This window comes from Mirounga leonina, unplaced genomic scaffold (assembly GCF_011800145.1).
Source record: "Mirounga leonina isolate KUSES-001 unplaced genomic scaffold, KU_Mleo_1.0 Mir_171, whole genome shotgun sequence".
NCBI lineage: Eukaryota > Metazoa > Chordata > Mammalia > Carnivora > Phocidae > Mirounga > Mirounga leonina.
The window spans coordinates 15,556,342-15,584,273 of record NW_023270436.1 but is presented as its reverse complement, the minus strand read 5'-3'; the positions used below and the strand labels follow the sequence as shown (position 1 = coordinate 15,584,273).

Below are 27,932 nucleotides of genomic sequence, written 5' to 3'. Positions count from 1 at the left end.
ATTTTAGATAGAAAATAGGCTAGTGAGAGCTCTAGAACTTGATTAAAATTTTTTGCCAAAGGTGATACCAAAAGATTTGTTTCTGGATTTCAATCCCTGTTGCCCATTTGGTTTAATGTGAATAATAGCATGGAACACTTTTAGCCCCCCGAGTTTTACTATTCCAAGCAACTGTTCTAGGCCTGTGAGGCATGTGCTATTTATTTACACCGTTGCATGGGTTGTGATGATAGAAATGACAATGATAAAGCAGTGGTTGGCATTTATTGAACCCTCATAATGTGCCAGGCTCAGTGCCAAGGGCAATATCTGGCTTATCTCATTTAACCCTCACAAGAACTCTTTGAAGGAGGTTGAGAATTATCCCCATTTTACAGATGAGACTGAGGCTCTGCAAGTGGCAGAGTCAGATTTTGAACAGAGTGGCATGCCTCTGGGTGCCGACTGCAGCGTGAATGTGGGGGAGCCGTCACCAGGGTACAGCGAGCCAGCCCTACTGTGTCAGCCCTTGCCACTGGGCCAGGGAGGGAGGGCTGAGTTGCTGCAGGAAACGGACCTCTTGTAGGCCTGGAAGTAGTTTGGGGCATCAGAAAGCAGAATTTCGTGGGCTGGTAAGAAGTGAGTGCTCACTGATGACCGGCTCCTGCAACCCTGTTACCAAGGCAACAAAGATGGGCACGTGGGGCGGTGGTGGGCTCTATCACAGGTCCCTCTGCGCACACGAACCTCTGCCGGCTGTTCCTCTGGCCCTGCCCTTCCCCCACCCCAGTGTTCATGCCCAGGGTGCCACCCGCTGAGGGCAGATGCCCTGGGTGAGAAGTGTCCTCTCCACCCATGACCACTGCTTCTCAGGACGAGGCAGAGTGTGTGAATGACATAAACATGTGTGGGTAAGCGCCTCCTTTCTGTGGAGAGGGCCTCCTTCCAGCCCCTTCTTGGGAGGTCCTGCTGCATTCTTTTCATGATACCATCCTGGGCACTCTCTCAGGTGCACCTGTCAGTCCCTGAACTCCAGCTCTCTGTAGAGACCAGCAGAGATCAGTTATGAATCGGCAGCTTCCTCATCTCTAAAATGCCTCATAGAATGATAGAGAATAAAGAGTTAAGACCTAGCTAGCTTCAGTCAGGAGCCATGCGTGTAGTCCATGCTCAGGAAGCGTAGCAGTCTCCTGTTGCTGCTGTAACAAGTTGCCACAAATAAGTGGCTTAAAACAGCACAAATGTATCACCTTGGAGTTCTGGAGGTCAGGAAGCCAGGATGGGTTTTGCTGGGCTGAAATCAGGGTATAGACAGGGCTGCGCTCTGTGGAGCCTCTAGGAGAGAATCAGTTTCCTTGCCTTTCCCAGCTTCTAGAGGCTGCCCAGATTCTTTGGCTTGGGTCTCCTTCCTCCCCCTTCAAAGCTAGCAGCGTAGCATCTTCGAATCTCTCTCTCTCTGACTCTGACCTGACTTCTGCTCTCACATCCCCTCCCCTCCTCTACTTCTGTCTCCCAGGGACCCTTGTGATAACATTAGATCTGCCCAGATAATCCAAGATAATCTCCCCATCTCAGAACTCTTACCTTAGTCCCAGCTGCAAAGTCTCTTTTGAGTCCGACTCAATGTCAAGTAACAGATTCACAGGTTCCAGGCATCAGAACATGGACAAGTTGGGGGTGGGGGACTTATTTGGCCCACCATAACAAGCATTAGCTGGATTTTTCTTTTTAAGATTTTTTTATTTGAGGGGTGCCTGGGTAGCTCAGTTGGTTAAGGGTCTGCCTTCGGCTCAGGTTCTCCCTCTGCTCCTCCCCCCCGCCCCCCGCTTGTGATCTCTCTTTCTCTCTCTCAAATAAATAAATAAAATCTTAAAAAAAAAAGATTTTTTATTTAAGTGAGAGAGAGAGCAGAGCGAGAAAGAACACGAGTTGGGGGGAGGAGCAGAGGGAGAGAGAGAAGCAGACTCCCCGCTGAGTGGGGAGCCCGACGCAGGGCTTCATCCCAGGACCCTGGGATCATGACCTGAGCCATGCGTTAGCTGTTTTTATAAAACGGAAACAGAACCAAACTGGCTAGCTTGGGGCTGGAAGAACCAGTAATTGGATCAGTATTGTCACTAATGATGTTTGTTAGGCACTTGCTGTGTTAGCTCACTCTTGCCTCAGGGCCTTTGCATCTTATTCCCCTTCCCTGAGGTTTGCTTCCTTCCAGAGCTTTGGATGGCCAGCACCTTCTTATCCCAGCTCAGATGTCACCGCTCAGAGAGGCCCGTCCTGGTCACCCTTGCTTAGACCAAGCCCCTGACCCATTTCCCTCTCTCACACCATGGCACCCTGTTTCCTTCTTTGCCATCATCTGTAACTTTTTGTTTGTGTGTCTTACTGATGCATTCTGTCTGCCATCTGTGGAAGTCAGCTCTGGGAGGGTGGTGGCCCCCTGTCTTGTTCATAGCTGTTCCAGTACCGGGAACAGAGCAGGTGCCCAGTGCGTATCTGTTTCGTGAGTAAGTGAAAGAAGCTGTGTAGGCACAATGCCGTGCATTTAATGCTCATGCTCCCCTCTGTGGGACGTCCCTTCATCATCCCACCTCACAGATATGGCAACCAGAGCCCAGAGAGGCTGAATCGTTGCCTCAGGTCAACGGCGACTGAGTTTACACCCAGGTCTGCCAGAGTTCTTGCTTCTGTCCACCTCTGCCTCGTGGCCTTGATGTCATCAGAAGCTTCTTGAGCCAGCTCTGTGGACGGCCACAGAACTCTGGCAGGTCCGTTATCTCTGCCACGGGTTCTGAAAGCCTTTTCAGACCCACCTGCTGGCCACCTTGACACTGGCTTTCTTCTTATCTAGGTCTGTCGTGTCAAGTCTGGACTCCCCTGCCAAGACTAGCTCCATGGAAAAGAAACTTCTCATCAAAAGCAAAGAGCTGCAAGACTCCCAGGACAAGTGTCACAAGGTATTTATTTCCGCAGCTGGCCTCCCTCCTTGCTCCAGGATCCTCCCGTCAGTCTATGCCAAGGGATCCGCCTGGGGCCGCTGCTGGCACTGAGCCACCTGATCCATACTGAGCGGGCGAGGCGCTCCCTCCCTCGCTGAAGTCTCGCCTCCAGCAGCTCAGAGGGAGATGAATTCAGGCCTTGACGTTGCTGTTAATCCTTTAAATCTTAACCAGAGGAGGCCCTGGATTTAAAAACGGCCCGTTCCTCAGCATGACCCAGCCAGATGTCTGCTTCTTCCGGCAGGTGGCGTGGGTCCTCACCTGTGGCCGAGTTGCATCCCATCTGCTTTGAGTGATGCGAAGTCTCTCTTCCTAGTCCTTTAAGCCTCCTGCTTATGTAACTGCAGCCACTGTGTTGACTATGCTCAACGTCTCTTAACGCTCACTGTTCCTGCCCAGGGGCAGCTCTCTGGAAGCTCCTAAGACCCACTCCTTGCCTGGGACTCCTCTAAGAGTGCAGACGAATACATATCTCCTTGCCCTGTCCTGGATTGGTCCTCTAGATCTTTGCAAGGAGATGGGGGGGATCAAGATGGATTTGGGATAAAATTAAAGTGACGTGTGCCAAAAACCAAACTAAACCCAAAAAGCGTACAGGTGAAAAATGGTGATTGTGGCTTCCTTGCTCACGGGGCTAGAGAAGTGACCAAGTGTGAACCGAGTCTTGGATGAGAGGAGTGACTTAGCATTGGTGACTGTCCTTACGAAGAACTGTGCACTCCCGGGCGAAGAAGCAATGGTATTTCCTTCCCAACCTTTGGCGAATTAGTGCCAGCCCAGGTGGTTTCGGAGGCTGCTTGAGATTTGATTGCTCCGAACGAACCTCCACGGGCCCTTTTAACCTGTCGATGTGTCTGTTTCAGATGGAGCAGGAAATGACCCGGTTACATCGGAGAGTGTCAGAGGTGGAGGCTGTGCTTAGTCAGAAGGAGGTGGAGCTGAAGGCCTCTGAGACTCAGAGATCCCTCCTGGAGCAGGACCTTGCTACCTACATCACAGAATGCAGTGTGAGCCTTCCCCAAAGTCCCCTTCCCTCGGAGGCGGCACTTCCTGTTGTGTGTGTCTCATCCTGTTTCATGACAGCTTCATGAGGCACATCACAGCCAATGGCAGAGCGTAGAGAGAGAGACAGAGAGAGAGAGAGAGAGAGAGGGAGTGTTCCAAGGCAAGCTGTGTGATTGGCAGGGTAGCCTGAGCCAGGCAGGAGGTCCCAGAACTGTGAGGACTGGGCTCCAGGAGTCCCGGTAGGCTGTGGAGCCTGGACACGGGCCTTGTCGTTGCTGCGGCGAGCGGCCAAGGCTCCAAGCACCTCCCCTCCCAGCCTCTCTGGTCTATACCCCTTCCACCACCAGCAGCCTCGAGAGCCCAACTCCTAAATGAGCACAGGAACATGTATTTTGAATCTGCCTGAGATCTGTTTTCCATTGCTTAGAACCAGTGCAGCAACGAGAAAACTCAGCCTGTAAAAACAAAACAAAACAAAACAAAACAAAAAACCCAGGCCCTCTGTCATTATTTACCATGTGACTTTTTTTTTTTTTTTCCTTTCCTTCACAAGAGTAGACTGTCTTCTCCATTGTCTCGTTAAATTTTTCATTCAGGTGTTTTTTTTTTAACGTGGCCAATTAAACAGTCTTAAGAAGTTGAATCACACATTTTTCAAGTTTTTTTTCACAAGGGAGAGGAAATCTATAGAACGTGGCTGATTAAGAATAACTGCTATGTTTCCATTCCAGATTTGGCTGCCTTTCAGTGGTGGGTGAAGTTATTCAGATATGTATCTCAGTGCCACTGAAGCATTGAGGGAACCTTATGGATGAAAGGTGTCCAGGAAACGTAAGCCAGGAGGTGGAATTAGACCCCTTGGGGTCTTAAGTGGCAATTAGGCAAGAAGGAAGTCATTGCTACTTTGAAAGAGGGATCTATCCTGGAGAGCCCTCTAATATCCGATATTCCAGAACAGGCTTGCTAGCCATCCCAATGGTGGGTTAACGAAAGGCTAAGGGATCTTGTTGGTTTTCAGTCCCAAACACACAAGTAAGTATCTGACAGGACAGGTAGACAGCGGTAAGAGGCAGGTTGTGATGCCAGTTTGCAGTTTCAGGCCGGACCCGTGAGGACACAAGGTTGAGATGATGTTTCTTGAACCGAGCGGTTTTACAGGAAAAACCGGAGCCAGCAACCAACTGGAAGTTGTCAACTTTGCTCCATCACCCGAAACCATCGTGGTGTCTGCGAAGCAGCTTGCAAGCTCCCTTTAATGAATCTTTCCAAACAGAGCAGGAACCACAGGGCATCCCTATTAAAATTTTTGCTTTCCTCAGAGCTTAAAGCGAAGTTTGGAGCAAGCACGGATGGAGGTGTCCCAGGAGGATGACAAAGCACTGCAGCTTCTCCATGATATCAGAGAGCAGAGCCGGAAGCTCCAGGAAATCAAAGAGCAGGTATGACTGCTGCTCAGGTCTGGTACCTAGACCTCTAATTTTAGGGGAGGTGTGTTTCAGGAGGGGCAGAGAGAGGGAAGGGGGGTGGGGGGAAAGAGAGAGAGGTATGTAGGTCATTTGGAAACTGTATATTCTCCATGATTTATATAAATGGTGGAGCGCTTGTTCTAGCTCCTTTTGAAGTCTGCAGCCCAGCATGGCTACTCTTTTCAACGAAAGGTGTAGGTTTAGAACAAAAGTGGCCAAACTGGCCCGTGGGGCGAATCTGGCTCACCACCTGTTTTCCATGGCCACGAGCTAAGAATGGCTTTTGCATTTTTAACTGGTTGGGGAAAAAAAAAAGGAAGAAGAATATTTCATGACATGTGAAAATTATATGGAATTCAAATTCCAGCATCCATAAATAAAGTTTTATTGGAACACAGCCATGCCCATTCATTTATGTAGTGTCCGTGGCTGCTTGTCATGTTACAGTGGCAGGGGTGAGTAGTTGTGACAAAGACCATATGGCCTACAAAGCAGAAATTACTTGGTGTCTAACTTTTTACAGAAAAAGTTTGCTGATCTCTGCTTTAGACCATCAAAAAAATTAATATTTTTATAGCTTTTCAGATATACTTTAAGTTTTTGAGAGAAGCCAGGATTATTTCTTTTCTTTCTTTCTTTTTTTTTTTTTTTAAGATTGTATTTATTTATCTGAGAGAGAGAGAGAGAGCACGAATGAGGAGAGGAACAGAGGGAGAGGGAGAAGCAGACTCCCTGAGGAGCAGGGAGCCCGACGTGGGGCTGGGTCCCAGGACCCAGGACCCATGACCTGAGCCGAAGGCAGAGGCTTAACCAACTGAGCCACCCAGGCACCCCAAAGCCAGGATATTTCATAGTTTTACTTGTATAAAGATAGAGAAGAAGAGCTTGAGCAGCGAAGCCCGTGTCAGAATTAACCCGGGAAATCTGAGCGCAGAAGGCCATCCCCTGAGTGTTCAGAAAAGAGAATCAAGATGTTTAAAAAGCCTACTTACTCTCTTTCTTTTTTTTCCTTTCTAAAAGGGTTTTCTTTCTAGATGGTTCATTTTTATTTTGCTGCATTGTTTCCTTTTTAGCATGGATTTTTCGGTCCTTTCAAGAAACTGTAAATAGAAACTTTAATGAAGAGATGGCAATGAGCGATTGGGAGAGCTGAATTATCAGCTGCCAGGCAACTCTCATTCATTTTAGAAAATCTAATGGAAACAGTGATGGGAATGAACATTTTTGTCTCTGGATAGCACAGACTTAGCCATCTGGGTGGTAATGCAACAGACTCCTGCAAATCATTGATCCATTAGCTTTTCTTTAAAGAAAAAAATGAATGTTTGGGGGTTTTTGTTGGCACAATCTGTGTATCGCCTTACTATTTTAAAGTGATTAGTTAATATCCTTGCTTGATCAAGATGTTATAAATAAACCTGCAAAGGTAATGTTGGCAATCTGTTCTGAAAACCGATACTAATCTTAGAGATTTTGAAGGTAGAGTTTGAAAAATCTGCTCTGACAGTTGACTCATTGTGCCTTTTATCAACATAAAAGTGTCAAGGGACAGGATTCTTTTTCTCCCATTAGTTCAATGTGTTTTGGAGATTTGCTTTTGGTGACATCCTGGGGGAAATGAAAGCCGCATTTGGCCACCAGAGGGAGCAGCTGGTGGCCATGCCTTCCATAGAAACTGAATTAACAGGACATTTTGAAAAGGTGCATGCTGATGGTTGAGTTCAGAGAGATGTCTTTGATGATTCATACAACAGTTGGCATACATGGGGAGTTTTAGATTTAATGACTGCTAGAAGTTTCACTGGGGGGCAGAAAACTTCTCAGCTTCAGATTTTCTTTCTCATCGGAAGATGGATTTATTAAATTGGCGTTTAGTGAATTTTGGGAGACCAGGATGTCTGCAGTCCAGGAAGAAGCATTTCCCGCTTCTCAGCGGACTCCTAGTGTTTCGTTTGCAGCTTGTCGATTCCTCCCAGATTTGGCATTTATTCCCCCCACTTTTTCTCTCAAAAGCTAATTTCTGTACAGCAATTCATGTTTAAATTTTCTAAACATTTTGCTTCTGCTTAGCCACCCCCTATAGAGTGTTTGCATTTGGCTTACAATAAAAACACCTAAGAGTCTCACATGATAGCTCGATTCATGTACCATTACTAGAGATTGCTGATGCCCCTCGCCCCTTCCTCAGGAAGGGGAACAGAAGTTTGAGTAACACAGAAGGCATTGGTGTTTTGGGATTTCTGATTGAATAGGTGTATGTCTGCTAGTTTCTTTCCACAAAACTCTGAGGCTCCATTCAGGAGACTTTAGGGCAGACCTCAAAAGTTGTCCGTGGTTCCCTCTCTTGAGCTCACTCAACACTGACTGACAGTCCATCCCATGCCAAGATACAATCGCTGTCTCTCCGCTCTCCTTGGAAACAGACCTGATTGTCTTCTCTCAGATTTTTCCTGAAGCAGGGATTTGGTTAGCTGTTGGATTTGTAGGATTTCCTTGGAGGAGGCAACATGATAATAGCAGCTCAACAGATGAGGTAGAAATCCTTTTGATGCTTGTAGCAAGCTGGGTACCCCAAGAGCTCAGATTGCTGATAGAGATGTTGCCTGATTCTTGCCTTCCTCCCCCTGAGCACCGGCAGCTCAGGAAAGAGAAATGTTGAAGGGAAAGAACAACGCTCTGTCCTTGCTCTTGACAAAACACAAAAATTACTTACGCTTCTTGCCGGCAGAAGTTCCGGACAGAAAAAGGAGCTTGAGGGTAAAAGATGCCCAAGATTTTCTCTCAGTTCTTTGCTTCCTCTAGAGCTTGGTGTTTGTGCCTGTGAGCAGGGCCAGCAGTACTTTTAGGGACCCATAAAATGTTTACTTTTTTTTTTTAATCAGAGGAAAAAAATTGAGCTTTTAGGTCAAAGAAACTGTTTTCGTAGATAATACTAATGTTTTTGTCTCTATATGAATGCCATTGGAAAATATATATATTTTTAAAGATTTTATTTATTTGAGAGAGAGAGCACGAGCATGAGCAGGGGGGAGGGGCAGAGGGAGAAGCAGACTCCCCACTGAGCAGGGAACCAATCCCAGGACCCTGAGATCATGACCCTGAGATCATGACCTGAGCCAAAGGCAGACGCTTAACTGACTGAGACACCCAGAGACCCCATAAAATAGAATTTTTCATGCATTTTTTTTTTTAAATGAAGGAGGGGGTCCAGGGAGGCACAGTGCCCAGAGCCGCCAAAGTCATAATGCAACCCTGGCCAAGGGGGCTAGAAAGTAAAGGATGCAAGGATGTATCATTTCACATAATCTGGCTCATGTTCCGCTCTCTCAGTTCAGATAATTATGAGCGGGTTGTGAAGACCTTTGGTTCTGTAACCCAGCTTCAGCCACTTTGTGTGCACCCCCCAGACAGCCTGGTGCCCCATGACTTCTGGGACTGACCTTCAATAATAGTATGCTTAGGGGTGGGAGAAGTAAAATGAGACTGTGCTCCACTCTGGGCTCATTATTTTCCTTTCCCAATTATATAGAGAGGTGTGCTTGCATGAAAACTATCCAGATTTCTTAAGAACATCACCTCTGCTTTAGCGTGCATCTAGGGGAATTGCCTGCTACGATGGGATGAAAGGTTTGCTTTATACCCTGTTATTTGAAAAAATCAATTATTGTTTTTACTGGTTAAAACCATGTCCTTGCTTAATTGATACCTCTTCAATGATTTTCTGGGAGAACAGATCTTAGAGATGTTCACTGTATATTGTGAATATCAAAGATGGTCTTGATTCAATTCCTTGTTCTTTTCACTTTATATCCTCCTCCCACCCTAAGCCACCTTGGATTGGATACACGCTCAATCATAATCCCTATATGCATAAGCTTTGATATTGCTGACAGAATATTTTCATACTTTGCCCCCAAGTTTTCAAAATCATTGCCCATTTCTTCTGGTAAATCCAATTTTGAAAAACCGATTCAAATGTTCTGTTTTGATTTTAGAAATTCATTTTGGAAAAGGTCAGGCTGTTTGGATCACTTTAAAGGTTTGCTCGAAGGAACAAGATAATTCTTTCTCCGGAGTTTTGCTCACAAGTTATTTTGACCAGAGCCAGTGTTTCTGACTCTTCCAAATTTCAGGGTGACTTGGCATTTCAAGAGCAATGTTAAGTTCATCATTCAGTTTGGGGCCCAGAGAAATTAATGGTGAGAAACCGACATGATGAGTTTCACCTTCCAAGATTCTTTCTACCGAGATTTCCAATTACCCCTTGTGCCGTCTGAAAGGTTAATTTTAAAACAAGTACCATATCTAATTGTGTTAGGAGCACATGACTTCTAAAGGACAAATCTATATAAATGATTACCCTTGGAAGAAAGCTACATGTAAGCAGTTTATCCTGGTTGTTTAAAGAACATCCCTTTCAGCTCTCCTGTGTTGCAAATGCCTTAAGGTTCTGTGCTACTTGTGTGGGATTATTTGCTCAAAGGATCTTATTAGATACAGGCACTTATGTTCCAAATGGTGTTACTAATGATACATGATCTACATTAAAACAGTTTAAAGATTTTTATTTATTTGAGAGAGAGAGCGAGAGAGCACGTGAGGGGAGGGGTAGAGGGTGAGGGAGAGAAAGGGAGAGAATCCCAAGCAGACTCCATGTTGAGTGTGGAGCCCAACTCGGGGCTTGATCTCACAGCCCTGAGATGATAACCTGAGCTGAAACCAAGAGTTGGACACTCAACCGACTGAACCAACCAGGTGCTCCTACCTACATTAAGATAGTTTAAAGACTTCATATTCTTATCTCCCTCCTCGCCCTCCCTACACCTCTCCCTTCTGCCCATTTTGATCCATCTTTTCTCTAGGACTGTTCCCTGCCAATCTGTCTTCAACGTGCGTCTTCCCTCCGTGGTCCATGGTCTTCTGTCTTCACTGCCTGTCTTTTCTTTTAGGGGTTCTAAAGTTCACTTTTCTTCCCTTGCCTGCCCTTTAGGAGTACCAGGCTCAAGTGGAAGAAATGAGGTTGATGATGAATCAGTTAGAAGAGGACCTTGTTTCGGCAAGGAGACGGAGTGATCTCTATGAATCGGAGTTGAGAGAGTCTCGGCTCGCTGCTGAAGAGTTCAAGCGGAAAGCGACAGAATGTCAGCATAAACTAATGAAGGTAGCCAGCCACCAAAACACCCAGAAGGCTGTTTTTGGGGTAGACTCCTGGATGATCTTAGTAAGAATAAAGGGAATACTAGCTTCATGAGTGTATGTTTGCGGAATAATGGAATACTCTGCCAAGTTCCTGGTCTTTTTTTATAGAATATAACCTAGTTATCATCATCATCATCATCATCATCTGGCTGTAGAGACCAAGAAAGTACGGTAGTCTCTGTAAGACTTTTAGGTGCTTGAGATTTTCCAATATGTTTTATCTCTTAACTTATAGGCTAAGGATCAAGGGAAGCCTGAAGTGGGAGAATATTCCAAACTGGAGAAGGTATTTTCCATTGTTGGTATTGCTATTTTTGGTAGATAATCTGTAAAAATTTTTTTTTAAGATTTTATTTATTTGAGAGAGAGAGCTCACACATGTGGGGGTGGGGTGGGGTGGGGTAGAGGAGCAGAGGGAGAGGGACAGGCAGACTTACACTGAGTGTGGAGCCCAATGCAGGGCTCTATCTCATAACCCTGAGATCACGAGCCATAATCAAGAGCTGGACACTTAACTTATTGAGCCACCCAGGTGCCTTGATAATCTTTTATATGTTACTCTCCATGGCTAGTCATTGGTTAAGAATACTCTTGCAATGGATAGAGAACTCTCTTCCAGGTTTATTACGATGGTCAATCTCTGGGCAACCACATTTAGCTTTAGCTGTGGTTCTAAAAGGGATAAAAGACACCTCATTTTTTGTCATGCCTGATCACAGTAACATACAAACCAAGACACCTAGTAAAACATAGGTGAAAATTTCTGTAGTCTTAAGGCACTGGGCAACTATGATTCTCTTGCCATTTGTGTGTTGCTGGTTCTAGGGAAGTAGCATGGAGGTTTTCCTTGGGACATTCAAAGACTTCTCTGATAGGCCTCTGTTCTTCCTCTCCATTAGTAGGGGCTGGAAAACAGAACAAAAAGACCCCACAGAAGCCTTCAGACAATAGCACTGCACTAAATGTAGCAAGACAGTCATGCCAATTTACCTTTTGCTTTATTTCCTGGAATTTTAATTGTAGATCAATGCTGAGCAACAGCTCAAAATTCAGGAGCTCCAAGAGAAGCTGGAAAAGGTAAGCCCGAGGTGATTTTTTGGGAGCTTGCCCCTCATTTCCAAATACTTTTCTTTGCCTTGTCCTGGAACCCAAAAGATGAAAGAGATGGAACTAGTCAGCCAGCACCGAGGAAAATGAAGGGCAAGTGAGCTATTACCTGAAATATCAGAGTTCTGAATATAGTTTTTCCTTTTGAGACATGTCAGCAGTGTTTATTTTTAAAAACTCAAGCTGCGTGAGACTCTCAAGTAAAAGTTCTAATTATACTATGACAGGAACCCAAGAGGCCAAGAGGCCAGCTTCTCTCCCTTCAGGGGGCCAGGCTCCCCGTTTTGCACATTTGTAAGAGAAGCAGGGGTTGTTCAAGACCCAGACGGCTTTCAGTGAGAAACCGTGGGCAGCCTTCCTGCCCATTGGAAGACTGGGGGAGCTGGGGAGTCATCTCTGGGTGGGGGAGGGGGTGGATTTGGTTTATAGCATCCTGTGCAGTTGGTTTAATGACCCTCCCCTTGGCTGAACACTGGAAATGCTAATGCATGGTCCAGAATGGATGTGGTTCTGAGACATGCCCATCACAGCAAAAATGTCCATGTGTTTCCTGGCCTGGTTTAATAGAGCCTCTTCTCATTTACTCTTTTTTTGTTGTTGTTTTTTTAAAGTTGTGGTGAAAAACACATAACATTAAATTTACCGTCTTGGCCATTTTTTAAAAAAAGGTTTATTTATTTGAGAAAGAAAGAGTGTGTGCATCTGTGCTGTGCGTGCAGGTTGGGGGAGGGGCAGAGGGAGAGACTCTTTAAGCAGACTCCTGCTGAGTGTGGAGCCTGACTCGGGGCTTGATCTCACAACCCGTGAGATTATGATCTGCGCTGAAACCAGGAGTCGGCTGCTTAAGCGACTGAGCCACCCAGGCACCCCTACCATCTTAACCATTTTAAGTATAGAGTTTGGTAGTGTTAAGTATGCTCACATCGCTGCGCAGTGGATCTCTAGAACTTTTTCATCTGGCAAAACTGAAACTCTTGACCTGCTAATTTTCCTTCCTTCCTCCCCCTAGCCCTTGGTAAACCACCTTTCTGTGTTCTGTTTCTGTGATTTGGACTACTTTAGAGACTTCAAATGAGTAGCGTCATAGAATATTTGTTCTTTCATGACTGGCTTACTTCGTTTAGCATAATGTCCTTGAGGTTCATCCATGTTGTAGCGTGTGACAGGGTTTCCTTCTTTTTAAAGACTGCGTGATATTCCATTGTGTAGACAGACCACATTTTGTTCATCCGTTCATCCGTCCCCGTCTCACTGATCCTGGAGATCACTAATGAAAGCCTCTACCGCCCTCTTTCAGCTAGACATTTGTCTGAGGATTCACGTTTCTATCTAGAACTGTGTTCTCTAGCGGAAGTATGATGCAAGTCACAAGTGTCAGCTTCTGGTGTAATTTTAAATCTTCTAGTAGCCACGTTAAACAGGCAAAAAGAAACAGGTGAAGTTATTTGAATGATACAGTTTATTTAATCTGATAGAGCCAAAATATCGTTGCAGCGTTGTGTCGATAGTAAAACATTCACACTGTTTCAGTTTTTAAATGAATCAAACGTAAGTTACATTAAAAATTAATTTTCCAGCCACATCAGCCACATTGCAAGTGCTCAAGGGCCACCTGTGGCCAGTGGCTCCTGTGTTGGACAGTGCTGATCTCAAAGATGAAGTTTTCTTGAAGTTTTGACTTTTTAAAAATTATAATTCAAAGCAAATAAGTGTGAGATTGTTGGTTTCTTACCCTCAGATCTTTGCTATGATGCTATAGGAGCTTCAATATAGATAAGACCCAAGTGAAAATTAACTTAAAAAGGTTTAGCTGTTTTTTTTTTTTTTCTTTTTAAGCACAGATTTGTGAATTACCAGGGAACTCTATGGTTGTTGTAGGCTTTGATAGGTTGAAGGAAAGCTGACAGTTTTTATCCTTTTTTAAATAAAAGTAGTACAGATTCCCCATAGGAAAATGAGCAAATGAGATAATTAAATAAGAAGAAACTGAGGGTAAACACATTCACACCTGGGTAGGTAAGTCCTGCTAGGCCTTTCTGTTTGCATTTACTATGTTGCATTGCATCTAAGATACTAATCATTATCAGATACACTGTATCTGTGCACCCCCAAGAAGGAAAAATTGCTGTCCATTTTAACTGTAAGATGCATTCCAAATTCAGTGATGTTAAAATATATACATAAGTGCACTTTAGTGGAGAGGAAATGCAGAATAAAGTGAATGTTAGTGGGTTTTGAAAATGGATCTGGTACATATATACTTAGTATTGCCTGACTTTTCCCCGTTGAGGAGATCGTCACTATCTTTTCATGTGAATGACTTTGGCCATCTGTCTCCTGTACCTTCTCCCCGGGTAGGCTGTAAAAGCCAGCACAGAGGCCACCGAACTGCTGCAGAATATCCGCCAGGCGAAGGAGCGAGCCGAGCGTGAGCTGGAGAAGCTGCAGAACCGGGAGGACTCCTCTGAAGGCATAAAAAAGAAGCTGGTGGAGGCCGAGGTGAGCAGGGGTCCTCAGCCCGCGGTGGACTGAGACCGGGTCCCGGTGTGGCTGCCCATGAGCAGCCGACCAGCTTTGGGCCGTGCCAAGGAGAAGACACTGCAGAACCACTGTCCCTTCTGCCAGTCCCTTTGAAACCTGAGAGGCTTGGCAACGTTTCCCCAAAGGGGAAGAAAAGACTGGTCACAGCAGCTTCAAGTAGAAAGATGTCCTGATAAGCGTGTTGCCTTTCTGTTCCTTTTCCTCTGGCCTCACGAACCTGGGAAGATTTACGTTTCAGTAGATGAACTGTAATGCTCTCCCTCAGTTTCTCTTTTTCTTCTCTCCGCACCCTTGTTTTTCCTTGCCTCCTCCCCACAGAGTTAATAACGTTACCTTTCAAGGCTTCAGCTCTTACCTGTGTGTCGATGCCCCCCCGCCCCCGCCACCCCGGGGCCTGTATTTTGGGCCTCTTCTCTCCCTCGAATTCTTTGTTGTTGTTGTTGTTGCTGAAATATTTGATATAATTATACAGGAAACACATGAGTGTCTTCTCGTTGTAAAAAACTTGAACAGTACTGAAGAATGGAGAATCAAAAGTAAAACTTCCCCCTTACTCCCCTCCACCTCCCCCGCCGCCTTGGTGATTGTCCCAGAGAATAAACAGATTGTAGTTGATTTACACCTCCCCCCACCCCGCCCAGGCTCTCTGCTTTCCCCTGCCCCGGTCCCGGCTGGTGCATCACATCTAGAATGAACTCCGTGTCTTCCCTCATGAGCAGGGCTCCCTTCTTAATCTCCTCATGCCAGTCAGGGCCACCATCACTCATCTGGTCACCCCAGGCTTGAAACCTTGACGTTGTCTGTTCTCCTCGCTCCCTGCCATTCAGTGAGCCGCTCAGTCCTAGAAATCCAGCCCCGCTGTCTCCCCCGTTCACTCCTGCTTGCCATTTCTGTGGGCCTCCTCAGGGTCCAGGCCTTCTTCCCCTTAGTTGAGCACATTTAGTCATTTCAGGGCCCTCCACTTTCCATCTTCCCTTCCTGCCCATTGGCTCATTCAGTGTAAGACTCATGGGCCTCAACACAAGGCTCATCAGCACCCCCTGGCCCATCCCAGAGCTTTCAAAGCTTCCCTGTGTCTTACGTGCACCCCTGAACTTGGTACATGAAACTCTGAGCCATCCGACCCACTAGTGCTCCCTTTTACCTTCCCTCCTACTCTGTCCCCTAACGCATCTTATGCCCTAGCCGCTGGAGGCTTCACCTGGGGCCTCACCGGCTCCCTACCCCCTCCATATTTGTGCTAATGCATCTGCCTTCGTCTGAAGGGCCCTCCACCCTCCCTCCCGCTCTCCCCACTCCAGCCTGGGTATCCCAGCGCCCTCCAAAGCTCACATCTCTGTGACTTCTCCCCTGAGCTCGTTCAGTGAAAAGGCCTCTCTCCTGCCTGCAACCTCCCCCGTCTTAACCTATATTATGTTTCTTTGTGTTTGTCTTATCTTTTCCAAGGGCAGGAATTCTGTCGGCTTCCTCTCCATATTTTCTGTGATGCCTAGTGTGATACTTTGCAGATAGTAGGTGCTTGGTAAATATTTGAATGAATGAATGCACTCTTATAGCCCAACACAACCAAGTACTTGGATTCTAGAATCTTCTTTTCCTCACCGTTGCTTCGGGTGCCTGAGACTTCTCTTCCTGCCTTGCGCGTATGCTTCTCGAGGGCGCTCTCCCTCGGTGCAGGCGCTATGCCCGTAGCAGTTACTCCATTAAAACTCTCTGATTGATTCATGATCTACAGGAACGCCGCCATTCTCTGGAGAACAAGGTAAAGAGGCTAGAGACCATGGAGCGTAGAGAAAACAGACTGAAGGATGACATCCAGACAAAATCCCAACAGATCCAGCAGATGGCTGATAAAATTCTGGTGAGCAGGAACAAAGGCTGAAAAGTTAAAAGACAACAGGTTAGAGGTTGCAGAGGGAAGGGGGTGAAAAGAGGACCGGAACGCCGTCACCCAGGGGAGGTGTCACCGAGTAGGCGAATGGAGAGAAGTGGCTTCAGTGTCTGCCCCCATGCTAGGATAGCACGAATAACCAAATGTTGGACGTCTCGGCACTGGTAACAGATCCGTAAATATTATTTTTCCGCTCTGTTTGCTACCGCCTGACATTTTAAAACATGAACGTGCGTCCTCTGTCATTTCCGATATGTTTTTACAGGAGCATTGACGTACTTCTGTCAGCAGAGTTTTGTATGGCTGTTAACTTTGCAATGGCAATTTGCAAAACAGTGGGGATTTAGACCCTTAAAACCAAAACCCAGATTTTTGCTTTTGGAGAAGAAAGAAATTAGTCATGCAGGGTTGTTTTTCGCAGAGTAGTATTTGTCATAGATCTCTGTTCACCCACTCACTCTCTCTGCTACAGTTGGTTATTAGTATTATTTTTCGCCCTTAATTTCCTTAGATGTAGCAGGTCTTTTTTTAGGTTTGTAAACCATCATGATTCTGTTTCCGGCTCTGGTGACCAAATTAACTTCATCACGGAAAGCCAGCTTGGGTGCTACTTACAGATGTGGTGAGGTTTTGTCCCAGGCAGGTGAATTTTTAAAGGACTATCCTTGGATCTCAGTCCCAAAGCCAGGAATGTGTGCCACGTTTGGGAGTCTTAGCGTTGACATGGAATCTGTTCATAGCCCCCTCCACTCTGCCCCTAGGAGAGACCCTGGACTGTTCCTTTCCACCATAAGGAGGCGAGGCGGTGAGCAGGGCAGTGCGTCTCTCTCTGTGTCTTTCTGCATCACTTCTGGAAAGTGGGTCACCTGCAACTATATGAACTCAAGAATGGCCAATTTATAGGCCTATCGTTAATACCAAAACCAAAAAAAAACCCCAAACCCTTCAAAACTTTACCTGTCTATGTTTGCATATATTCACGAAGATATGGATGCTCTTGAGCGAACAGGTGAAAGAGAAATTGGTTGAACTGTTTTGCTTTAACACATAGTCTTCGTATATACGTCTGCACACCAAGGCAAATGTGACTGTTAGTCTACCCTTTCTGTTCTCTTGTTCCATCATCAAAGTTTCTCTTGGCGATTGTCAAGTGTGTGAATTTTATCGTGAGTAAAATTAGATCCTACCGAGATCCCACCACCGCTGTCCCTTGCTTGGTGCAAACAAAGTGGTTAAGTCTCCTGTGGTTGCAAAGTGTTTCTCTGTTTAATGGTGATGTGTTCATTCATTCATTCAACAAATATTTAATGAGCTTCTACTATGTGCCAAGCACTGTTCTAGGAGCTGGAAATGTAGCAGCGAACACCAATGTTTGCATAACAGGACTGAAGAGTTTGATCCAATACATAGAGAAAAGATAACGTTTTACAAAAATGACAACAACAACAAAAAATGCCAAACCACCAAGAAGTCAGATTTAGAATATCTGCTTTTCCAAAGATTCACTTGCTATTAAAATGTAGGAGTAGAGAGTTCTACCTTCTTGGATTCTGTGTTGTAAACTCCCATTCACATATAGACCAGAAATCGGGTTTTCAAGTCGTCAGTTCAGGGATCTGAGTTTTTGACCTGTTTTTAGACTCTGCTTTCCATTCCTGTGCTCTCTTAGGAGGACCGAAACTCAGACAAGATGATTATCAAGCGATTTCTTACATAAAGAAAAAGTAAACAGATTTCTTTGTTTGAGAGTATCTTGCCACCTGCCTGACTACCTTTGTGGTTGTGACTTTATTTATTGGAAAGTGCCTTTTGCTCAAGAAACCTGTGCTTAGACTGTGAAGTACCCAGGACGTGGGCAGAGGGGGTCCTTACTACTGCCATATAATGATGATGCTTGGAAACAGATCCCCAAATGTCATTTGCTTTAAAATATTTGCTATTCTGATAAGACCTTTTTAAAACAGGTAATTGAGGTTCTCATTATAGCAAAGTCTTTTGCTTTAATGAAAGAAGTCATTGCAGGAGATCCTTTAGTGCACATAAAGCCTTTAAAGTATGTTTTTATTAATTAAAATCCTGTTTACATTCAACTTTTCAAGATCACATCTGTTAGACAGCAATAGATCTTGTGCACCTGGTCTTAAAATTGAACACTTTACTGGCCCCCAAAGCAAAGTCAATGCTTGTAGGCTTTAGAATTTCAAAAGCTTAATCAGTAACATTTTATGTGCATGTGAATCTGAAACTATTTCCCCCACCCCCCATTTTAAGGACATATCCTGTATAATTTCCTCATTCTTCAAAATTCTCATAATTACTTCTACTTCAAGGAAAAATTTCATAACTGTGAAGAGATGAAAACTTGGGGTAATGACTTTTGATATTAGTAATTAACTAATGGATCCAGATTCATAAGAATTAATGTGGATGTAGAAATCTGCATTTAGAGAATGTTTCAGTGGATTGAATGCTGTCTTTTATAAGATCAGTTTATAATACACTGGCAAATGAATTGGTATAATTTTCAAATGAATAACAATTTTGTTTAAAAGCAGAAATCTTAGAACGAAGGGAATGTTAAGTCTGAACTATTTATATCACTCCAAATTCTCTTCCCATCTTTAATATATATGCATACATATTTGGGTCATTATTATCACTGTATTTTATGTTCTACTTTGTTCCCATTAGCATTGTAGCCTATAAACATGATATCATATGAACATCTCCAGATGTTCACATTCTCTACACACCAATCAGTTAAAACAAAAATCATTCAAACCTCAAAGTGTTTGAATTGTAACATTACCTTTCTTTCCATAGCTAGGGTGAGCAATCCTGTTGATAATCAGGAAAACACAAAATATTTTTTATCATAATAAAATAACTTGAAATTTAAAAGAAATTAAAATTACTTCTTTTCACTTAAGGCTGTTATGACAGTGAAAATGGCCTGGGGCTCAAGGCAGTGGGCACGGCCTTTGTGCTGCACTAAATTTTTAAATGTTGCCTTGTGACTGTCCTTTCTCTGTGCACAGATGAAGAGCTGCCTTTGTTTGACCTGTCACACTGACAGTGTTCTGATCCCAGCCCACCAGCTGTGTGTGTATGTGTGTGAATACTTGGACCCGGAAACCCCAGGGCCAAGGATCGGTGGTGGTTTCCTTCCCAAGAGCCTTAGGGCTAGTCATGAAGGAACATGTGCCTGTTGCTTGTGGTGCCAATGCCAAAGTCATGTTTCCCGTGAATGTCTAACACACCTGAGCTATGTCTTTCCCTTTGCACACCTGACCGTCTGTTCCTTTGTGTCCAGGAGCTGGAGGAGAAGCACCGTGAGGCCCAGGTCTCAGCCCAGCACCTAGAGGTGCACCTGAAACAGAAAGAACAGCACTACGAGGAAAAAATTAAAGTAAACACACTTTCTGATCTTCCCCAGCATTCTTCCTCTGGCATGACCTAGCTTCTCTCTCTTCCTGGGCACTTTGGGCTCCTTCTTGCTAGACCCAAGGCCTGTTTGGGGTAAATGCTGTCCGCAGGCCATGGTGGGAGGTTTTGGGGTATTAACCCATGTGGGGGATGTTAAAAAAAATATATATTTTTAAATTATTAATCTCAGTTCTGTCTTTTTTTTTTTTTTTAAGATTTTATTTATTTGAGAGAGAGAAGTAGAGAGAGAGAGAGAGAGAGAGCATGAGGGGGGGGAGGGTCAGAGGGAGAAGCAGACTCCCTGCTGAGCAGGGAGCCTGATGCGGGACTCAATCCCGGGACTCCAGGATCATGACCTGAGCCAAAGGCAGTCACTTAACCAACTGAGGCACCCAGGTGCCCCTCTCAGTTCTGTCTTTAATGTATTTTTTGCCCCACTGTCATTCAGTCCATGATGATTTAGATTTAGCCACAGACTCACCATTCTTTGCTTTAATTTCCTTCCTGCATCTCAGACCTGAACATTTTCCTTTTGTTTAAAGTATATCCCTGAGGACTTTCCTTAGCGAAGACCTGATGGTGACAATGTCCCGGTCCCGTGTGTCTGAAAGTATCTTTATTTCACACTCATTCTTGAAAGGTGTTCTGCCTGGGGATAGAATTTGGGGTTGACAGTTATTTGTTATGACACCCTTTGAAGGTATCACTCCATTGTCTTTTGACTTTCATTATTGCTAATGAGAAGTCAGCTGTCGGTCTAACCGTTGCTTTCTTTGAAAATCATCGCTCTTTTTTGTTTGGCTGCTTTTAAAATTTTGCTCGGTCTTTAATTTTCTAAAGTTTTACTATGATGTATCTAAATGCAGATTGATTATTTATTTTGCTCAAGATATACAGGACTTTAAAATATATTGGTATCTGTTATCAATTCTGGAAAATTATTGGTCACTATATCTCAAATATTGTCCCTTTTCCTTCCTTCTTCCTTTTTGAGGCTTTGAGTAGGCATCATGTGTGATTTTTTTCATATTTTCCATTTCTTTATCTGTCGAAGCACATTGGGGGTAAGTTCTGACTGATTTTCCACTTTACTAATTCTTACCTGTCAAATCTACTGTTAAATCCATCCAGTGAGTTTTAAATTTCAGTTACTGTATTTCTGGTTTCTAGACATTTTATTTGGCTCCTTCCCGAGTTTAGTAGATTATTTAAGACAATAATTTTCTATTTCCTGCATTCATTTTTAAGCTTGTCTTTTATTTCTTTAAACACATTAGCATAGTTGTTTTATGTTCTTTATCTGATAATTCCAGTATCTGATGTATCTGAAGGTCTGTTTCTGCTCTGTTGTTTCTCTTTGTTGTTCTTCACAGTGCCTGCCTTCTTCTTTTTTTAAATAAGGTTTTATTTATTTACTTGACAGTGAGATGGAGAGCACAAGTAGGCAGAGCTGCAGGCAGAGGGAGAGGGAGAAGCAGGCTCTCCACTGAGCAGGGACCCTGACGCAGGGCTTGATGCCAGGACCCTGGGATCATGACCTGAGCCGAAGGCAGAGGCATAACTGACTGAGCAACCCAGGCGCCCCTCACGGTGCCTGTCTTCTTGTGTGCTTGGTCAGCTGCTCATTTTCCTTAGAAAATTATTAATGGGAATTCTTTGAGGCATTGAATGGAAATGTGTACTCCCTTCGGGGGTGGCCCTGGGCTTAGACTTTTCTGTCTTCTTACCCTTTGAGGCTATTAAAAATGAAGTTCAAGTTTATTTGGTTCAGCAAATTCCTCAAGTTAAAAACAGCTTTGTGCTCATCTTAACTCTCTAGGTTTCTGCTGTCACTTAGAATTTTAGTTTCTAATTTCTTAGTCTCTTGCCAATTTTTGGGACAACGTTTTCTATATTTTATCTAGCATTTTAAATCATTTCCCATAGAAGAGTTGGCCTAAATAATCTAGCCCGTTGTATAAAATATTAAATTCAATTGTTATTTCGATTATTGAAATTATAATTTCAATTCAGTTATTAATAAATTCAGCAATCAGAAAAAATGCCAGCTTATTTATTTCCTTTTAAAATCACATCACATTTTCATTATGACTTTGTACCAAGCCTTTAACTCAGTTCTTGTGTTCCTGAGAATCAGATATTGATCATTACATCTTAAATATTATCTTCCCCTTCCAAATCAGACAATGAAGGAGGCTTTTAATTTTTGTGATGATCCTGTTAATAGATTTTGTTGGTATTTTCTGTTCCTTTTTTGGAAAACCAAACATGTATATGCCCACACAGCACAGCATCATCATCCTCACCACCCTGGTACCTTCGTTTTTCGTTTGTTTGTTTTGTTTGTTTTTTAACCCCTGGTGTTACTTTTGGTTATTCTTCGTGAAGAAAAATACAGAAAAATAACTCAGAAGTGACTTCAAAGTGTTGTAGTGTGACCCCCTACTCAGTGTATTTTAAACTTTATATACAAATCCTTTTGATCTGATTTCTTACTGGCTTCCCAATTTTTATCTTTGGAATAAACCAACTTCCAGAACATTACGAGAATGTATGCAGTAGTCCACTGACACCTTTGCACGACGAAAATAGCCATTCATAAAATTAATTCTGTAATTTGGGTGAGTATATTGACTTTCCTGTCTGAAAGCTGTGTTCTGTCTTAAATTGATGTAAATGTCTATAATGGTTCTCTCATTTCAAGTTCCTTGCTTCCCTCCCATGCATCTCTTTTCTTGTTTGTCCTTCCACCAGTTTAACCCTATCAAAGTTGAGGTGTGTGCGTTTTTGATAGAGACCTATTCCTCTCTACCTCTTACTGGGCTCCATCATGGCCCAAAGTTGAGGTTTTATTTTGAGCATGAGTCGCCCTGAAAATGTGTTTCATTGCCTTAGCACCCCATACAGAGGAGCATACCTGGTCCAGGTACTGTGTGGTCTCCATAGCCTTCTAGATGGAAAGAACTTTGTTTTATAGATCCTAGGGAATGTTATGGAAAGACCTGTTTTCTTCTGTCTTCCCTACTGGAATCTTTATGAAACCATTTCTTTTTAGCCTGTCTTGCCTTGTGCTTCCTGTTCCAGCCTCTCTAAGGCCATTTTAGTAATAATCATGGTCATACCCTAGATTCTGTCCTTTTCTTGTTTGTAATTTTAGAATCAACCCCAACATCCTAGAGAATGGGCCACTTCTCCTGTTGAGCTTCTCCCCTCCTCCCTTGACCTGTCCTCCACCTTTTGTTCTTCTCCACAGACTCCCAATCTATTTTTTTCATCAGTCAGTTCTAGTTTAAAGCCCTCTTTGAGATCTGTTCTTTCCTCTCTCTGTCATGTGAACCCCTTCCCTGCTGACTGGCTCCTTTTAGGAGCTCATGTCCCCATGAGCCACGAAGGTCCCTTCACAATAGACATTGTGGGAAAGGCAGATTTCAATCCCCTCTGTGACCCCAGTTCTTTCAGCTTCTTCCCAGTATCAGAAGCAGTTGTGTCATTCAGAAAAGGCAGAGTGGATTCTCTGTGATGAGAAACACAGGATTGTGCTCAAAGGCTCGGGCAAGTTATGATGTTGTCTTCCTTTTTTTCGCCTCTGTCTTTCTTTCTCACTTGTTGTTTTGGCAGCTGGTAGGGCTGTGTGTGCCTTGCAGAACATTAGATCAAGCTGGTGGATGGTGACACCATTACTGTTTTATTTTTTTCCCCTTGGGAACAGTAGGTGCTTGCAGTGGTGTTCTCGGCACTGAGAACACATGATTTCTCTTCCCCTGGGAAAAGGTTTCTCTTTCCAGTGCCTTTTTTGTTTGTTTCCCAGCCAGATCAGAAGAAAGAACGGAGGAAATAGCTCATGAGGATAGCGCATGAGGAAAAAGGCACTTTTTTTTTTACTCTCTCTTTTATGTTGTCTTTTCAAACTATTGACTCTCCATCTGCTTTATTGGTGGGCAGAATCCTCTTATCCTTGTTTCCGAACATCAGCCTTGGTCGCACAGACGTCCTTGGTCTTCAGCTTTCTGTCCCTCTGTACATGGCCTTGGAGATACCTAGATTAATGCTGTACAGATTAAGAGCGAGCAGTGTTCTGAAAACTGGTGCATTGACTACGATAAAGTTGCCCCCAGGTAGCATCTGCACATTGTAAGATCTGGGGACAGATCTTTTTTCTCTCATTTGGAGTCTACTTCCACTGAGGATATATACCTCTTTTTGGTTGCTGATTTTAAAATAAAATCTTAGTTCAAGTCCGCTGGTTACTTGCCATTGGATGGTCAGGCTTGACTTCTTACCCTCATCCTGGCTCATAAGCAGACTCCCAGTCCATCTCTTTGCCCCAGAGTTTTCTTGGCCTCTTTACCGCTTCTTCCGCTTTTCCCAAGAGCCCCTAGTTAGTCTTCCCCGCTCAGCTTTGCTACTCAGGACACTAACTTCTTTTGTTTCTCGTAGGTGTTGGACAACCAGATAAAGAAAGACCTGGCCGATAAAGAGACTCTGGAGAATCTGATGCAGAGACACGAAGAGGAGGCCCATGAGAAGGGCAAAATTCTCAGCGAGCAGAAGGCGGTAGGTATAAGGAATCACAACGCCAGTTTTCCAAGGAGGGTTTGTGAAACGTGCCCGGAATCACACACCCAAGGAGCATCCATTCCAGCTGATGAATTATTCTTCCTGTTTAATCCTGTGGAGTTTGTTGCCTACAGCAAACTCTCTGCAACCCCTTCATCTCCTAAACGCAGTGGAGGTGGTGGCTCAGGGTGGCCAATTTTGCCTTTCATGCTCTTTAAGGACTCATGCTGGTCTGCCATCAACGTTGCCCTTCACAACGCCACCTGACAAAACGGCCAGTGGCCCTACGTCTTCCTTATGGGCCTCCTTTCTCTGCCCTCGCTTCTTGCCTTTCTAACCCATGTACGGGTTTCAGAAACTTTCTGCTCATAAGGTTCATCTGCGGTGCTTGTTTATCCATCCATGGTCTCACACTCCACAGGGACTCTGTACCTCAGAATCTCTAAGGGAGGGTCCTAGGAAATGTATTTTTTAATCAGCACCTTCCCCCCGCTGCCTCCCCGATTCTTATGATTTATTAGGTTGGGAAAACTTTGATGTAGAGAATCTAAGACGGTAGTGAAATGACAGCCCCATGGGTGATGAGAAACACGAGTTTGCAGATTCAAGTTAGAAGCTCCGGCAGGCCCAGGCTACATGCGGATGATGGGGGTTTAATGAGGCCTGCTTACTCACAGAATGTTGGGTTCCTAAGTTGGTCCTTCCGTGTGGTTAGGTAGTGCGGGGACATGTAATCTCTGAGAAAACCACTGAGTGCCATTGTCTGGGCAGTAAGACCTGTGACCCTGAGGGTACAGAGCAGTTGGCTCCCCTGTTACCTCTGGTCAGATAGCCTGCATTTCAAGGGGAGCCTTTGACCCCGGCCCGACGGCCCACATTACTCTACACTGGTAGAACTGTGTGTGAGGTGTCAGAGTCCCTGCTTGTGTTTCAGATGATCAATGCTATGGATTCCAAGATCAGATCCCTGGAACAGAGGATTGTGGAACTCTCAGAAGCCAACAAACTTGCGGCAAACAGCAGTCTTTTTACCCAGAGGAACATGTAAGTATTCACATTCCACCTGCGTGCATGATTACACATTGGTCTTTTCTCCTGGGGCAGAAACTTCGTTCTTCTGTCTGATGAAGCCGGAGCAGATTTAATTACTTCTGTAGTTTGTTCCAGACCCTGTTCTACCTGTGTAATTTTGCCGTCTCTTAAGTGGTCTCATTCTGCCATGGCCTTTCTTTGGAGCTGGGTTTTCTTAAATGCTTCAAATTGCCATCAGATGACAGAGGGCTTTGCTCTCTCTAATGAAAGCTATTTATAGTTAGCTTTTGGAGAGCTTCGGCCCTTGTTCCCCAGACATGCCTCCTGTGACTAGCCGGACGTGATCTTGTGTGTGCCTCGTTGGGCCATCCGTCCTGCTGCTATTGTTAGGCCCAGGGGCATGAGGTTTGCAAGGACTCCCCATGTTCTAGGAGCGCTTGGATCTTAATCTTCTCCCCCAAAGAATGACCATCCCTGGGACTCCCCCCCTCCCCCCGCTTAGGTACCCCTCCTCAGAGATCTTCTAAAACATTCCCGTTTTCACTTAAAGCGGCTCAATAGGCTGCTTTTTGGTCTTTGAGTCATTCCAGTTTCTGATACTTGTGAGCAGTCTGGTGGGGAGGTGAGCAAGGTCTATGGAGAAGTGGAGGGAATAGCATTATTCCTTCCCCTCATTGCTCTTTCTTCCCCAGGGCCTGCCTCCGGGAGCGGGTGGGGCACTCCTGTTTATACTCTGCAGAGGCCCCTTTCTGCCCTTGGACAGACTAAAAACAAAAACAAAAACAAAAAAAGGGTCTACCTTAGGAGGGAAATGTTAGTGTCTCTTGCATTCCCCTTGACCTTCCTGAATCCCATAGACAAGGGCCTCTGAACAGTGAGGACTGAACGGGTCCCAGGTCCCCATGCTGGGATCAGGCACACGAGGCCAGGTCAGGACAGAGCCAACCTGGGAATGAGCATGCCCACTTACCAAGACACACCTCTCACTCTCTTTCTGTCCGGCCTGCTGAGGGAATGTGCTCACCTCTGACGAGACTGTGATTTCGCTTGGCTCCCCCGACCACCCCCACCAGGAAGGCCCAGGAAGAGATGATTTCTGAGCTCAGGCAACAGAAGTTCTACCTGGAGACACAGGCGGGGAAGCTGGAGGCCCAGAACCGGAAGCTGGAGGAACAGCTGGAGAAAATCAGCCACCAGGACCACAGTGACAAGAATCGGCTGCTGGAGCTGGAGACAAGGTTGAGGGAGGTGAGCGTGAGGGGCCCTCTCCCAGGAGGATTCGCTGGGGGTCGGGAGCCCCCAACACCTTCCAGGTGTCAAGCATCAGTTAGCATATACCCAAGAGGCACTGTGCATGGTGGTGAAGAGTGCAGAGCGGGCCACCCGGGTCACCCTGATCTGGGCTAGGATTCCACTTCCATTTCTTGTGAGTTCTGTGACCTTGGGCAGCCCACTTTCTCTCTGTGCTTCCGTTTCCTCATTGGCCAAATGGCCATGACGATGGCTCTCCCTCCTGGGGTCACGTGAGGATTATGTACATTGGTGCATTTGTCAAACTGGGGGGCAGAGTGATTCCTCTGCCATCCTGCTTTAGCGAGGGTCACCTGCCTGAGTCCACGCTCGGGGTTTAGCGCCCGGGGCCATCGCGTGGCCTGCTCAAGGCAGTGGCTCGGGGTCTCCAGGTGCCGGTGGGAGAGGAAAAGACAAATCTCAATTTTAATGGAAGGTGGTTCTCTTCAGAGACATAGGGAAGCTGGGAAGGGCAGCCAAGTTTTGGGGAGGAAAATGCAGCACATTTAGTCACAGGCCCGTTGAGGCTGATTGAGGTGGTGATGGCATGTGTACTCACTGTATATTCGTTAAATGCCTGCCATGTGCCGGGCAGCAGCCTGGCTCTGCAGTGGCGATAAGACCCAATCCCTGATGCTGGGGGCTGTCACCTAGCCGGCAGGGCTAGCTGGTTGGACAGAGGAGTTCAGGAGAGTGGGTCGCTGGAAGCACGACATCCCGGCTGGGCGAGAAGACAGTGCCCGGAGCCTAGTGGGTAGGTGCTCAGGTCTTTGTGATGGAATTTTTCAATGAGCACACGGTCTCTCTTAAAGGAAAAGACTGTGAAGCACACAGAGGTCTGAGGACTAAACTTGGGGATACCTGTGGTTCTTGTATTGGAGTGTGAAAATGAGGCCGGTCCTCCAAAGGGACGGGGTCGGGGGGATTGTCTTGTGTTTTTCAGGGGCGGTCCAGATGTAGACCCCTCTGTTAGGATCATCTGGTGTGTCTGTTGAAATGCAGATTCCTGGGCCTCTTCCTCTCAGTGTTTTTGAATGAAATAGGATATGGGTGGAAGAGGGGAGCAGGGCTCTTCATTTTGAACAGTCTTCGGGCAATTCTCATACTCCCACAACAGTGGTTCTGTTTTGGGTTGTCCAAAAGCCTTAGGTGGTGGTTTCAGTTTTATTATCCAGGCTATATTTTTACTGTTTGGTAAGTTTAACCACATTTCCCTGTAGTGTCAGCCTTAAGAGTGTGAGTGTAAATAACTCTGATTTCTTTGAGCGTGGGAACACTGAGTAGCCGTTTTGCCTTCCCTTCCCACAAATGTCTCTCTCAGCTCGGCACCTGCCCTGCATCTGTCGCTCATCTGGACAATTAAAATGCCCCAGGGGGAGCAAGTTGCTTTTTTTTCCTTTCTTTCTTTCTTTCTTTCTTTCTTTCTTTCTTTCTTTCTTTCTT

The 27,932-nt window shown here is 45.1% G+C and overlaps 1 protein-coding gene across 1 annotated transcript in view; it reads left to right on the top strand.

The window, feature by feature from the left end:
• The window catches only part of CIT (citron rho-interacting serine/threonine kinase), a 162,954-nt gene that overhangs the window by 76,057 nt on the left and 58,965 nt on the right, over window positions 1–27,932 (top strand). The window contains exons 11-22 of the mRNA XM_035017121.1: window positions 2,828–2,933; window positions 3,839–3,982; window positions 5,300–5,419; window positions 10,437–10,607; window positions 10,881–10,931; window positions 11,669–11,722; window positions 14,111–14,251; window positions 16,029–16,154; window positions 19,498–19,593; window positions 24,048–24,164; window positions 25,102–25,211; window positions 26,273–26,447. Of these exons, the coding sequence (XP_034873012.1) occupies window positions 2,828–2,933; window positions 3,839–3,982; window positions 5,300–5,419; window positions 10,437–10,607; window positions 10,881–10,931; window positions 11,669–11,722; window positions 14,111–14,251; window positions 16,029–16,154; window positions 19,498–19,593; window positions 24,048–24,164; window positions 25,102–25,211; window positions 26,273–26,447 (1,411 nt within the window). The remainder of the gene's footprint in view (window positions 1–2,827; window positions 2,934–3,838; window positions 3,983–5,299; window positions 5,420–10,436; window positions 10,608–10,880; window positions 10,932–11,668; window positions 11,723–14,110; window positions 14,252–16,028; window positions 16,155–19,497; window positions 19,594–24,047; window positions 24,165–25,101; window positions 25,212–26,272; window positions 26,448–27,932) is intronic.